General features: G+C 34.8%; 2 protein-coding genes across 3 annotated transcripts in view; one reads left to right on the top strand and one right to left on the bottom strand.

Moving 5' to 3' along the window:
• Nucleotides 1-1,081: 1,081 nt before the first annotated feature.
• LOC109150296 (DExH-box ATP-dependent RNA helicase DExH1) lies at nt 1,082-9,078 on the top strand. Of its 2 annotated transcripts, none has more exons than XM_019298191.1 (16): nt 1,082-1,421; nt 1,691-1,836; nt 2,282-2,378; nt 2,508-2,723; nt 2,812-2,907; nt 3,974-4,249; nt 4,644-4,847; nt 4,931-5,086; nt 5,434-5,526; nt 5,822-6,036; nt 6,986-7,145; nt 7,278-7,551; nt 7,632-7,824; nt 7,943-8,129; nt 8,326-8,694; nt 8,778-9,078. In XM_019298191.1, exons 1-16 carry the CDS (start codon nt 1,116-1,118, stop codon nt 8,907-8,909), a joined length of 3,120 nt encoding a protein of 1,039 aa, XP_019153736.1. In that variant the 5' UTR covers nt 1,082-1,115; the 3' UTR covers nt 8,910-9,078. The 2 variants fall into 2 exon arrangements, with proteins under 2 accessions (XP_019153736.1, XP_019153740.1); XM_019298195.1 differs by having other exon boundaries at nt 1,083-1,421; nt 2,278-2,378.
• Nucleotides 9,079-11,399: 2,321 nt separating this feature from the next.
• LOC109151255 (E3 ubiquitin-protein ligase PUB24-like) overlaps nt 11,400-12,929 on the bottom strand; it is an 11,730-nt gene continuing 10,200 nt past the window's right edge. Inside the window, exon 2 of the mRNA XM_019299177.1 lies at nt 11,400-12,783. Within this exon, the coding sequence (XP_019154722.1) occupies nt 11,513-12,760 (1,248 nt within the window). The 5' untranslated portion in view covers nt 12,761-12,783 and the 3' untranslated portion in view covers nt 11,400-11,512. The remainder of the gene's footprint in view (nt 12,784-12,929) is intronic.

Here is a 12,929-nt window from a genome sequence, read left to right as displayed (position 1 = left end):
ACACATTTCCGCATTATAGATACAAACTCAATAGTTTTTGCTACTATATTTGTTCAAGTAGGGATGAACGAAGGTGCATATATATGTTTTGTGTACTTAAGATAACTACTATTATGATTTTTGAAGATAAATGATTAGAGAATAAGGGGATGTTTGGGACTTTGGTTCATGAAAAATGTTTTCCAAAGGAAATTTTTTTCCTTAAAGTGAAGGAAAATGTTATTTTTTGGTGTTTGGTTTATGGAATTCATTTTCCATTGGAAAATGAATTCTTCAAATTTGAGGAAAACAAAATCCTTGGTTGGACTAAGGATTTTGTTTTTCATGGAAAATGGGAAGAAAAAGTGATATGGTTTGACTATTTTACCATTGTTTTCTTTTTTAATTATATTACTCTTATTAATTTGTAGGGGCATATATGTCTTTATACTCGTTATTCCTTACAATTTCAAATATAACCAAACAATAGAATTAGTATTCCCAGTAATTCTTTCTCCACCAACCAAACAATGAAATTCATCTTTTTAGTAATTGTTTTTCCATAGAATTTCAATTCCAATTCCCTTAAAATGTTTTTCGCGAACCAAATGAGCCCTAAGGTATTGTATGATGGGTTAGTTAGTTAACTATGCCCAACAAACTGTAGCATATAACTCTTCCTATTTCCAAGCCAACAACTAATAATTTGACATCACATGGCTTTAGTTAAGCTTATCCGATTCATCTTAATTCTCTACTTCAACTTTTTTCAGGCCACTTCGTTGTTTATGTATTTGTTCAATATATTTAGATAAAAAGTTAATAGTAATTGCTAAAAGTATATTTAAGTAATTCACGTTTATCATGTCTTGTTTAAATTTTAATTTAATGTTCTTGTTTTTTATGTCGTTATCTATAATTTTATTATATTTCAGTAAGCTTTGTATTTCATATCTAAATATCTGTCTATACTTTCTTAAACTGTTGTAACTTATAAATTTATCGAGTAAATATAAAATAGACTCTCATTTTTATTTCAAGCCCAATGTCAAGATGGCCCAAGAGATTCAGTTTTATGTCTCCCCTTCCCTAAAACGGTAGTTTTCGCCAGTCTGCTTCGCACGTGTGCCATATAAATGTCACTGCGACTTCTCTTCTACTGTCCGACTTCCTTTCAGTTCCGTTTGTACAAGCCGCTTTCAGTTACGCGAAGCAACTGCAACTACAATCTCTGTAGTCGTCGGGTACCGACCTTAGCCATGTCCAATCGTCCCAACTACCAAGGTGGCCGTCGCGGCGGCGCTGGCCGCGGCCGCAGCGGTGGTGGTGGAGGAGGGCGAGGTGCCGGGGGTGGGGGCGGCCGTGGCGGAGGGCGAGGTGGGGAGCAGCGCTGGTGGGACCCCGCCTGGCGAGCTGAGCGTCTTCGTCAGAAAGCTGCCGAGGTACCGCATTCCTGTACATTTAGTAGGGTTTCAGATACATTTCTGGTATAAAGCTCAGGGATGGTACAACTCTCAATGCGTAGAGAATTACATTTTTTTTTTTATAGCTTTTGGCTTTAAAAAAAAAAAACTCTTGAAACTGAAGAAATGATACGATTTATAGGAATTTTAGCCTGTTTTGTGCGCATATTAGTGGTTTATTGCAAGTTGTGCTTGTTCATATTCTGGTGCTTTGTTGCCTTCCAATAACGCGTATTTGATTTTCTCAGATGGAGGTAATGAACGAGAATGAGTGGTTGGGAAAAATTGAGCAGTTCAAGAGAGGAGGAGAGCAGGAGATGATAATTAAGAGAAACTTTAGCAGGGATGATCAGGGAAAGTTGTCTGATATGGCATATCATTTCGGACTTCACTTGTAAGTGGATTTTGAATAATATATATTGGTAATTGGCAATCGTTAATTTAATGAATTTTTTGGTTTGTTATGTACTGAATTTACCATATTGTAGCTTATTTCTATTCTTTACTTTCAATTTAATTTAATATCTATTGTCTGTGATTTGCTTTCTTTGTAACCATAGCTTATCATTTTCAATCCTAAGACACTGTAGTCTTTTATATGGTAATTGGTTACTGTGCAAAATAGAAAGAAGTTGATTTGTGGAGTTTTGAGAATACTACAAATGGCATGAGCAGACTGAGCGTATATAATATATTTCAAACAATAGACTTTAATGATGTTGTTGTCTTCCCCTCCCCTCAATCCTAACGTGTTTCAGTGTCAATTTACAGTCTAAAGCTTGATATAATGAAGGCAATGCTAATTTTTGTCTTCTGGTCTTTTATTTTTGGGAAGAAAGTCATGCGTATAACAAGGGTAAGGCACTTGTTGTGAGCAAAGTTCCATTACCTAATTACCGGGCAGATCTTGATGAGCGCCATGGATCAACACAGGAGGTGGTTGAACATGTTAAACTTTTCTTTTCTAATTTTCTCCACTCCATTGGGGGTTGGGGGTCTCTTGGGTAGCATCTATGGTGGAAAGCTGTCATTTAATGTGTTATTTTAACTTTATGTGTCTCATAGATACGAATGTCTACGGAGATTGAGAGAAAAGTTGGAAATCTATTGAGCAGTTCACAAGCATCTGTGTCTGATGGAAATTCCTCTTCTACACACTCATATACTGCCAATGTATCATCTAATGCTGTACATGCTGCAAGAGCTGCCGCTACATTGGAGAGTGATGGTGCCAAGGAGAGACTTAACGCTGAACTTAAACAGAAACAAGAAAAGCTGAAGGTATGCATAAAGTGCTTTAGGTCATCACTGATATAAATAGTATTTCTGTTTTGCTATTGCATTTATATATAATTCATTTTCCTTACAGGCAACTGATAATGTTAAGGCAATGATGTCATTCAGAGAAAAACTTCCAGCATTTAAAGTAAAATCTGAGTTTTTGAAAGCAGTTGCATCAAATCAGGTACAGCATTTGAGCAACCTTTTTTTGCTATAACACTAGTTTATTTTGAGGAGATTATGTGCCCGTTCACTACCTGAAGAATTTTTTTAAATTTCTAGAGAACTGAAAAAAAAGAGAATATGTTTACTTGCACAGTTTTCCATTTTGAAAATTGGAAACAGTTTTCCTGTTTTTTGGAAAACTGGAGAATACTTTTTTTTTTTTTTTCTCCTATGGAACAAAGAACCCCTATCACCTACTTGACTATATATCTACCACTACCATCACATCCCTACCACATTTTAACCTTTATCTACTTACATATCTATCCATTACTATGACAACATTCATTATCATCTTTTATCCCTTATACTCTCATTTACTTATACTCCGTATAAATATAACTTATTTACTTACATTTAAGGTTACACATTATTCAAATTATCGGAATTAAAATTCGAAATCTAAATCGATTTTTAGATTTTGGATGAACTCAATAGATCTTTGGTTTGGGTATTTTTTGTTATGCTATATCCTAACATAAGTTTGGTCCGGATATTAGATATTAAAATTTCACATATATTAGGCTTGAAAGTAAAAATATATATGTTTCACTCAAACGAACATATCCAAAAATATTTAGGTAAAAAAAAATTCATATTGTCTAAACTAAAAATTATAATTTGAACTGATTTTTAAAATTTTGGTTCAGATATCGAATGTTAAAATCTTACATATATTAGACTCAAAAGTAAGAATTATATTTATTCCATTTAAACCAAACAAATCCAAATATATTTTAAATATAAGGTCTAAAAAATTACTCAAAATTGGACTTGTGTTATTTTTATAATGTTATGTTATGATCTAAAAATATAAATTTGGAAAAATGAGTGTTATTAGTAAACAAGTTTTCTGAACAGAAAACATGGAATGAAAACTGAAAAACTAGAAAATTAAAAACTGAAGTAAATGGGCCCTATGTTTCTGTTATTTGATATAATTATTTTTCTAGAGGTTTTGGTGCACAACTGTGATTTAGTGGTTTTGGAAAAGGTTATGAATGCTAGTCACTATTGATACACAGGTACTGGTAGTATCAGGAGAGACTGGCTGTGGGAAAACCACTCAGCTTCCTCAATTCATTTTGGAGGAAGAGATAGCATCTTCACGTGGAGCCAATTGCAACATAATTTGTACGCAACCTCGTCGTATATCTGCCATATCTGTTGCAGCTCGAATCTCCTCTGAAAGGGGTGAAAATCTAGGAGAAACTGTTGGTTACCAGATCCGGCTGGAGTCAAAGCGGTCTGCTGAAACAAGGTTATTGTTTTGTACGACAGGGGTGCTGCTGCGTCAACTGGTATTTGGATCTTAGTACAATGCTAATTTTACTGTTCATTATAAAGAGGAGTTTTTTGTTCTGGCTTTATGAGTTCAGTTTCTTTTCTTGTTTCAAGTACAGGAGAGAACATATGTATATTGTACTGATGTTTGGCTTTTAAATTATAATAATGTTTTTTCTTGCCTAGCTTGGTGGATGCATGATAATCAGATTTTTTTTTTCTTTTAAATAAAAATTATAGATAATAGTGAACCAAATTAAGATATCAAGTCCTGTACTATACAGGGAAAAATGTTGAAAAATCTATATGGGCATTATTTCTGTTTGTCCTTGCAATGTAGTTATTTTCTGAAATCAATCCATTGAGGAATTTTACCAGAGTTTTTTTTTTTCCCTATTTTCTTAATAATAGGTTCAGGACCCATGTATAACTGGAATTACCCATTTGTTGGTCGATGAAATTCATGAACGAGGCATGGATGAAGATTTTCTTCTAATAATTCTACGTGACCTTCTTCCCCGGCGTCCTGATCTGCGTCTCATTCTGATGAGTGCTACCATTAATGCTGAGCTGTTTTCCAAGTACTTTGGAAATGCACCCACAATTCATATCCCGGTATTTTAGTTTCACATGTTTCAAAATATTAAAGCCACTGAAACCCATTGTATTTTATGATTAATCTGATTTAATGTTTGCAGGGACTAACCTATCCTGTATCAGAATTATTTCTAGAAGATGTATTAGAAAAAACCCGTTACAGAATAAAGCCAGAGTACGACAATGTTCAGGGAAACTCAAGGAGAAGGCACCGTCAACAAGAATCTAAGAAAGATCCTTTGACTGAGTTATTTGAGGCATGCTTTTTAACTTTTAATTACCATGAACATAAATTAAAAAGTTTATCTTTCTTTAGCATTGGTGGAATGATGACACTTTTCTGGGCATAAGGATCCTAAGTCTTTTGAAACAGATGGACAAGAAATTTTAATTTGCTTGACTACCACTGCGTTGTGATGTAAATTGATAAAGAAAGACTTGCTTAATCTTTATATTCAATGGACTGCTGGTATTAAATTGTTGATGCATTTTGTATTGTTTTCTCATAACACATGCATATAATTGAATATAAAAGGCTTTGTTTAAAATGTGATGTGCTGCTGTTATAAACAAGAACCTTATCCCAGAGTCTTCTGATGTGTAGGATGTGGACATTGATTCCCGTTACAAGGGCTACAGCATGACAACAAGACAATCTCTTGAAGCTTGGTCAGGTTCACAGCTTGATTTGGGCCTTGTATGTATCTTCTTTGTTAACCTTTTTTTTTTTCCTTGAATTAAATTTTGTAGAGTGGTTGTCTATTAAAACTCCAGGTGCATGCCTCACATTGTTGGGGAGAGTATCAAATATCAATATGCTCACCTCTTTGACAATGATCTTACAAGAAGAACCATTTTATCAAATTTACCACCTATTTGAAATACAAAGAGTTGCTTATCAAGGGTTTAGAGTCCTTAATGAAGCCTTTACAATTGCATGCCCTTTTGCTTTGCCTTTAATGTCATCAATTTTTATCACTTTTCTGGAGTAGGTGGAAGCGACTATTCAGCATATCTGTTGTCATGAAGGTGATGGTGCAATTCTTGTTTTTCTTACTGGTTGGGATGATATTTCCAAGCTGCTTGATAAAATTAAAGTCAATAATTTCCTTGGAGATTCAAAAAAGTTTTTAGTTCTCCCTCTACATGGCTCAATGCCTACAGTTAACCAGCGAGAAATATTTGATCGCCCACCCCCTAATGTTAGGTAAGCATATACCTTTTCCTCTTTTTGGTTATTTTTGGAACTTCATATATGTAAATTATTTTCTGTTTAACTTCATTTTCTGCTGTATTTCCCCAACCCCAAGTTCTTTATCCCATCCTATTTCCACAGTTACATCTGTGATAAAAAAACATGAGAAATTCTGGGCTAATAATATTTCACAGGTTTAAGTACTAGTGTAAAATGCTCAATTTCGTTCCTGAACTATAAAGTTGGTTGATTTTATCCCTATACTATTAAAATTATAATGATAAGGTAAAATTGGTTAACACTGTTAGAAGAGCATTACGTTGTGGATGTCATATCATCTTTTTAAAAAGAAAAAATATAACCTGACGAGCAAGACATAATAGAATTGATGTTGAGATCCACATTAGCACCATTTTCAAGATCCAATGTATTGTAATGCATATCAAATTCAATGGAAACAAATAGAGATTCGGTTGAGGCCTATTGCTCCCAAATATTAACAAAAAATATTAGGGTTTTTGTAAGCAGGAGGCAAGAATGGACACTTACCAAGTTAGTTCTTCCCTCCCCTCTAAAAAATGATATGGGATCTGCATCATCTTATAAGCAAACTTAACAATGTTAACAATTTTATCGAATTGTTATGTTTTTATAATAATATTATAAGGGGGATAAATTGACCAATTTAATAGTACATGGTCTAAATTGAACATTATAGGCGAAATGTTGTGCTTAAATCTATCTCAAATTATTTCTTGCTTCATTAACATGCTCATTGCCCTAGTGGACTTCTACTTATGAAATGGTTCAAAAGTTGCTATAATCATAGTCCATTATCACTACAGAGATGATGAGATTAAAAAAACACGCCAACCCTCCCCCCTCACTCAACATTTTGTGTTATTGGCTTGGTGGGAACAGTATTTTATACTGGAATTTTTTCAATTATCTATTCTTGCAGGAAAATTGTTCTTGCAACAAATATTGCAGAAAGCAGTATAACTATTGATGATGTAGTGTATGTCATTGACTGTGGAAAGGCTAAAGAGACTAGTTATGATGCACTTAACAAACTGGCTTGTTTATTACCATCATGGATTTCAAAGGCCTCAGCACATCAGGTATTCTAGTTATGCTCTAAAACTTTCACACTTGATTGGTATATTCATTTTTGAGAATGCTGCTGGTTGCTATGTAGAAATTTTACTTTCTCCAACTTATTGGTTAATGGTATTACTGTTGGAAAACCATAGAGGCGTGGTCGTGCTGGTCGTGTGCAACCTGGTGTTTGTTATAGATTGTACCCAAAACTACTACATGATGCTATGCTTGAATATCAACTTCCTGAGATTCTTCGTACACCTTTACAAGAGCTTTGCCTCCATATTAAGAGCTTACAGTTGGGAGCTATCAGTTCATTTCTGAACAAGGCACTTCAACCTCCAGATCCTCTCTCTGTTCAAAATGCTATTGAACTTCTCCAAACAATTGGAGCTCTAGATGATGCAGAGGAGCTTACTCCACTTGGTAAGTAATGTCGCAAGATCTATTTCAACATTTTACAGATTGGAGATTTTACTGCCACATGAACTAATTTTACTCAACAGGGCGCCACTTATGCACTTTGCCTTTGGACCCAAATATTGGAAAAATGCTTCTGATGGGTTCCTTCTTCCGATGCCTAAACCCTGCACTGACAATTGCTGCTGCTCTTGCACATCGAGATCCATTTGTCCTTCCTATAAATAGGAAAGAGGAAGCAGATGCTGCGAAAAGATCCTTTGCTGGTGATTCTTGCAGGTTAAGCCTTGAAGCTTATCTACACTGCTCTTTGCCTTGAATTACTCATAATCTTTTACTGATGCAAAAAATCAACCCCCCCCCCCCCCCCCCCCCCCCCCTCTTCTTTTTGAAACAGTGACCATATTGCACTTCTCAAAGCTTATGAAGGATGGAAAGATGCTAAGCGGCAGGGTCAGGAAAGAGCCTTCTGTTGGGAAAACTTCTTGTCACCAATAACCATGCAAATGATGTCAGATATGAGAATGCAATTTCTGGATCTTCTTTCTGATATTGGTTTTATTGATAAATCCAAAGGTCCGCAGGTAAGTATTTATTTCCAAATATGTTTTGGTTGAACATTTCATTTAGAAATCCTTGCATGCAAAATAATGTGCCACCTGGACTTGTTTCCAAATAAGTACAAGCTGATACTGTCTAGGCTTATTGATTGTTCTAGTCTGGTGAATTAGAGCCAAATCCAATGGGCTTTGCAATTAAAAGATACTATTCTGTCTGCAGGCTTACAATGAATACAGTAATGATTTGGAGATGGTATGTGCAATCCTCTGTGCTGGGCTCTACCCTAACGTTGTTCAGTGCAAAAGAAGAGGAAAACGCACAGCATTTTACTCCAAGGATGTTGGAAAAGTTGATATTCATCCAGCATCTGTCAATGCCAGTGTTCATCTCTTCCCTCTCCCTTTCTTGGTCTACAGCGAAAAGGTCAAAACAAGCAGCATCTTCATAAGAGACTCGACAAACATATCAGACTACACGCTTCTTATGTTTGGTGGTAATCTGATTCCTAGTAAAAGCGGAGATGGTATTGAAATGCTCGGGGGGTACCTTCACTTCTCTGCGTCAAAGAGCGTGCTGGAATTAATAAAGGTAATTCTGATAATACCTTTGAAAGGTGCTTTCTCTCATTTTATTGCTGTGTTTTAGCCTTAAGCTCATTTGTGAAACTGCAGAAATTGAGGGGAGAGCTTGATAAACTTCTGAAGAGAAAAATTGAGGAGCCTGGCCTTGACATTTCAACCGAGGGAAAGGGTGTCGTTGCTGCTGTTGTTGAGCTGTTACACAGTCAGAATGTTCGCTACTGAATACTGATGCACAAAAAAAAAAGAAGAAAAAAGAACTCCTATAAATTTGATTACAATAGTCCCCATGCTTCATAATGCAAACTAGTTACCAATCCTTTTTGTAAACATTATCTAACCTAAAATCTAAAAAACATAATAACTAATAAGTCTCAATTTAGGTTATACGCCATTTATGTTTGTTTTTTCTGTGAATTTTTTAAAATACATTATGCTATAGAGTTGTATTATATAATTTTTTGAACAAAAATATCTCTATTGTTATAATTTTTGTATGTTTTTTATTATTACCATGCACATGTATATGTAATATCTTTTCATATATATATATATATATATATATATATATATATATATATATATATATATATATATATATATTTCAATGGTAATAATGTGTGTAGACATTATATATTGGAGTAATATAGTGAATAAGTTTGATTTCATTTAGTTTTTAATTAAAATATTATTATAATTATATTTAGTAATTTATTATATCTAAAAGTTTTATTTTAATAATATTAATCATATATATATTATAATTATTTGTCTTTCAATGATGATATGATATGACAAATTATATTGTGCACAATGTATTGTGCGCCTAAGAGTTTATGTGTATTATGTTAAGAGTTTATGTGTATTATGTTAAGAGTTTATGTGTATTATGTTAAGAGTTCATGTGTATTACGTTAAGAGTTCATGTGTATTATGTATTATGTTAAGATTATGTGTATTATGCTAAGAGTTTATGTGTATTCTATTATACAATTATGTACATAAGAAATATGAGATTTTTAGAGCATACAATACATTGTGTGTCTAAGTGCACGATATAACAATTGATATGATATGATATACGGACTTTTATCAATTATATATGAATTAAACAAATATTTTAATATAATAAATATTTTAACTTTAATTATAAGTATAGGTATATATTTTTATGCATCACACATATAAAATATTAGTATTAAGTATAAACATTAAAATTCAAAAAAAAGTTCATTCAAAAAAAAAAAAAGTATAAACATTAAAATTCATTTTTATCGTTGCGGTGCTTCATAAAGTATTGCTCCTTACATGCAAAAATGAGTTCACTAGTTCCTTATCGGGTATTAAAAATTTTTAAAATCTGAGTTTGAATGATCAAAAATATATTTTAAAAGTTTTCTTACTTGTAAATTGTAATATGTTCTATATATCACCAAATCATTAATTAGTAACTCTCTCATGTGATATATATGTAGTATTTTTTAGTTAAAATAAAATATTTTTTAAAATTATATGAATAAATATTATATTTTTGTTACGTTATCATTAGTTGGTAACTGTCATGTGATATATATGTAATATACTTACATTCATTAAAAAAGTTATTTAAACTAGTATTGTATTTATTTGTTTTAAAAAAATATTATACAACGGTTTTATATAAAGTTTTGTGCTAGAATTAAATACCCATTAATGCATAGATATTTGGTCAAACCTTAGTGTCAATCCTAAGGAAATTCTTACTCTAGATTCTACATATATCATGATTATAAGAAATTCATTAATTAAAATATTGAACATATAGCTAGATGTGCATAATATGGGGGGAAAAAATAAAATTACTAGCCATACAGGGCCACAGTTCTATATGTACCCTTACCTAACTTTAAGTAGACCAAGACTGTTATTTTCAAAAAAAAAAAAAAAAAAAAGTAGACCAAGACTGATTCGGTATTCAATAAATTCATGCATGTGCAATCTTTTCTTTCTAGCTATCTCATTTTGGGTCACTTGATCCTAAGTTGTTTTTTTTTTTTAATAATATTTTTTTTTATTTGAGATATTCTTTATCCTCTAAACCATGTAATACAAACCACAAAAATTTGTTGATCATAAAAAATTGATAAGATATCAATAATATTTATATTGTTTTGTTGGTTTACCCAAGGTTTTTCACCGTCGAATACAGTGACTAATTCCCTCGTTGAATTGTAGGCACCTCTTTTGGATGGGACGACACCAATTCAGTTTTGACAAAAATCAGACTACTGACTCCTTAGTATCAAAATTATGCTTAGGCCCTATTTAGTAAAATAGTAATCAATATAAGTGTTTGGTTAATTAGCTTTTTTTGTAACTCCAAAATGCTAAAATTCAAAAAGCTACTCAAAACAACTTTTTTCAATTAACTTTTTAAAAAAAGAAATTATAATAACTATCAACTAACACTAATTTACCAACGACTTTTCTACGATTAGCCAATGTCATCAACTAGTTATACCATCTAATTAAGCCAATCAACTAACAACTAACAACCATTTACCAAACAGGACCTTCATCTATCCGATTATTCTTTTCAAGACATGCAGCATGCCTCTCTCTCTCTCTCTCTCTATATATATATATATATATATATATATATATATATATATATAAAAGATGGCTGTTCTTTAATTTTTAGATATTCAAGTAAGAAATACAACTATAAATATTTAATTTTTAGAGTATGAAAACATATCAACTTGTTACTTATGTAATGCACAAATAATTTGTATATACAGTGTATATATACACACACGATTTTGGTGTGTGATATGAAAAGATGGAAGCTAGGATTGAAATGGATGATGGTGATGAGGTGGTAGCACACCTTGTACTGTGAAGGTAGCAAGCATTTCAACACAAGGCGAATCCTTCCAAATATCAGAATGGGTTCGCAGAATCTCTCTTGCTTTATCCTTCAACGAAGATGCACAGTTCGCCTGAAGCACCATGCAAAGCTTCGCCACCGTCCCCACCCTCGCCATCTCTCCGATCACTCTACTCGTCGCCGAAAACCTAGATATCGACGACAGCACCCGCAGCGCCTCATCGTCCGCCCTCGCCGACACCTTCAGGATCGCGTGGCTCACCGCCGCTATCCCCGCCGCGTGGCCCACCAGCTGCGCTCTCCCGTCGGCGCAGCAGCAGAGGTGGGATAAGATGCCCAGAACTAGCTCCGTGGTTTTGTTTTCACGGGAGTTGTTTATTTCCACCTCGATGAGCTCGAACACCGCCCCGGATTCGTTCATGGCGGCCCGGTTTCTCCCCCAGTGACAGGCCGCCGACATGACGTGTAAGGCGGCGTTGATTCCTTGCGGATTCATCTTGTTTTTTTCTGATTCCCTTAGAATGGTCACTAGTTTCTTCAGGAGCTCCGGTTTTAGCCTCTCTAGCAGCGCGGCGGAATAATCCCCTTTCGCCATTAACGTTCTCAACACGCACAATGCATGCGTTTTTATATCTCCGGCGGGATCATAATTATCCAAAACCCATAAAAACGAGTCCAGAATCCGATCATTTTCCGACGAAACAAATTGGCTCAGTTCCCCGGAAAAGTTTCTCATTAAATAAAGAATTCTGAGAGCTTCTTCCAGTCCGGCGGTTTTTCCTTCTTTGTAACACTCGACAACAAACGACAACATCTCCTTAACCACGCCGGCCTCCGCCATGAACTTCCGATTCCTCTCGCTCTCCGCCGCCACCATATCCAGCTTCCGCAGCGCTTTCAAACGGAGGATCGGGACGGAGAGGGCCCGGACTAGGTTAACGGCGTAAGCCTTGGTTAGAGGAGGATTAGGCGGCGGAATCCGGTGGACGCCGGCGGCTGCGCCGGCGGCGGCCCACGACTGAATGAGGCGGTGGAGAGTGTGATTGGGCGTTAACTCCGCGCCTCTCGGCAACGGCTGCTTCGTCACCGGACACAACATAGTCCCCCGACCATCGGACAACCATTTTTCGATGCTGTCCCTGTCGTAGGTTATGCCGGACGCCGCCGTGACGGGATCCTTCATGATTTGAAGCGAGATCGGACACATAAAATACTCCGGAATCTCACCACCTTCCATATATAGATATATAAATATAGAGAGAGAAAATTTACTAGTGAATAAACATGATGTAATTTGATATTCTTTTTTTGTTTTTTTGAAGGTGGAAAAGTGGATATATAGTCGTGGGGGAATGGATGAAGTGTGGAAGGAGACG

Source organism: Ipomoea nil, unplaced genomic scaffold (genome assembly GCF_001879475.1).
Source record: "Ipomoea nil cultivar Tokyo-kokei standard unplaced genomic scaffold, Asagao_1.1 scaffold0268, whole genome shotgun sequence".
NCBI lineage: Eukaryota > Viridiplantae > Streptophyta > Magnoliopsida > Solanales > Convolvulaceae > Ipomoea > Ipomoea nil.
This window is presented reverse-complemented; position numbering and strand designations above follow the sequence as displayed.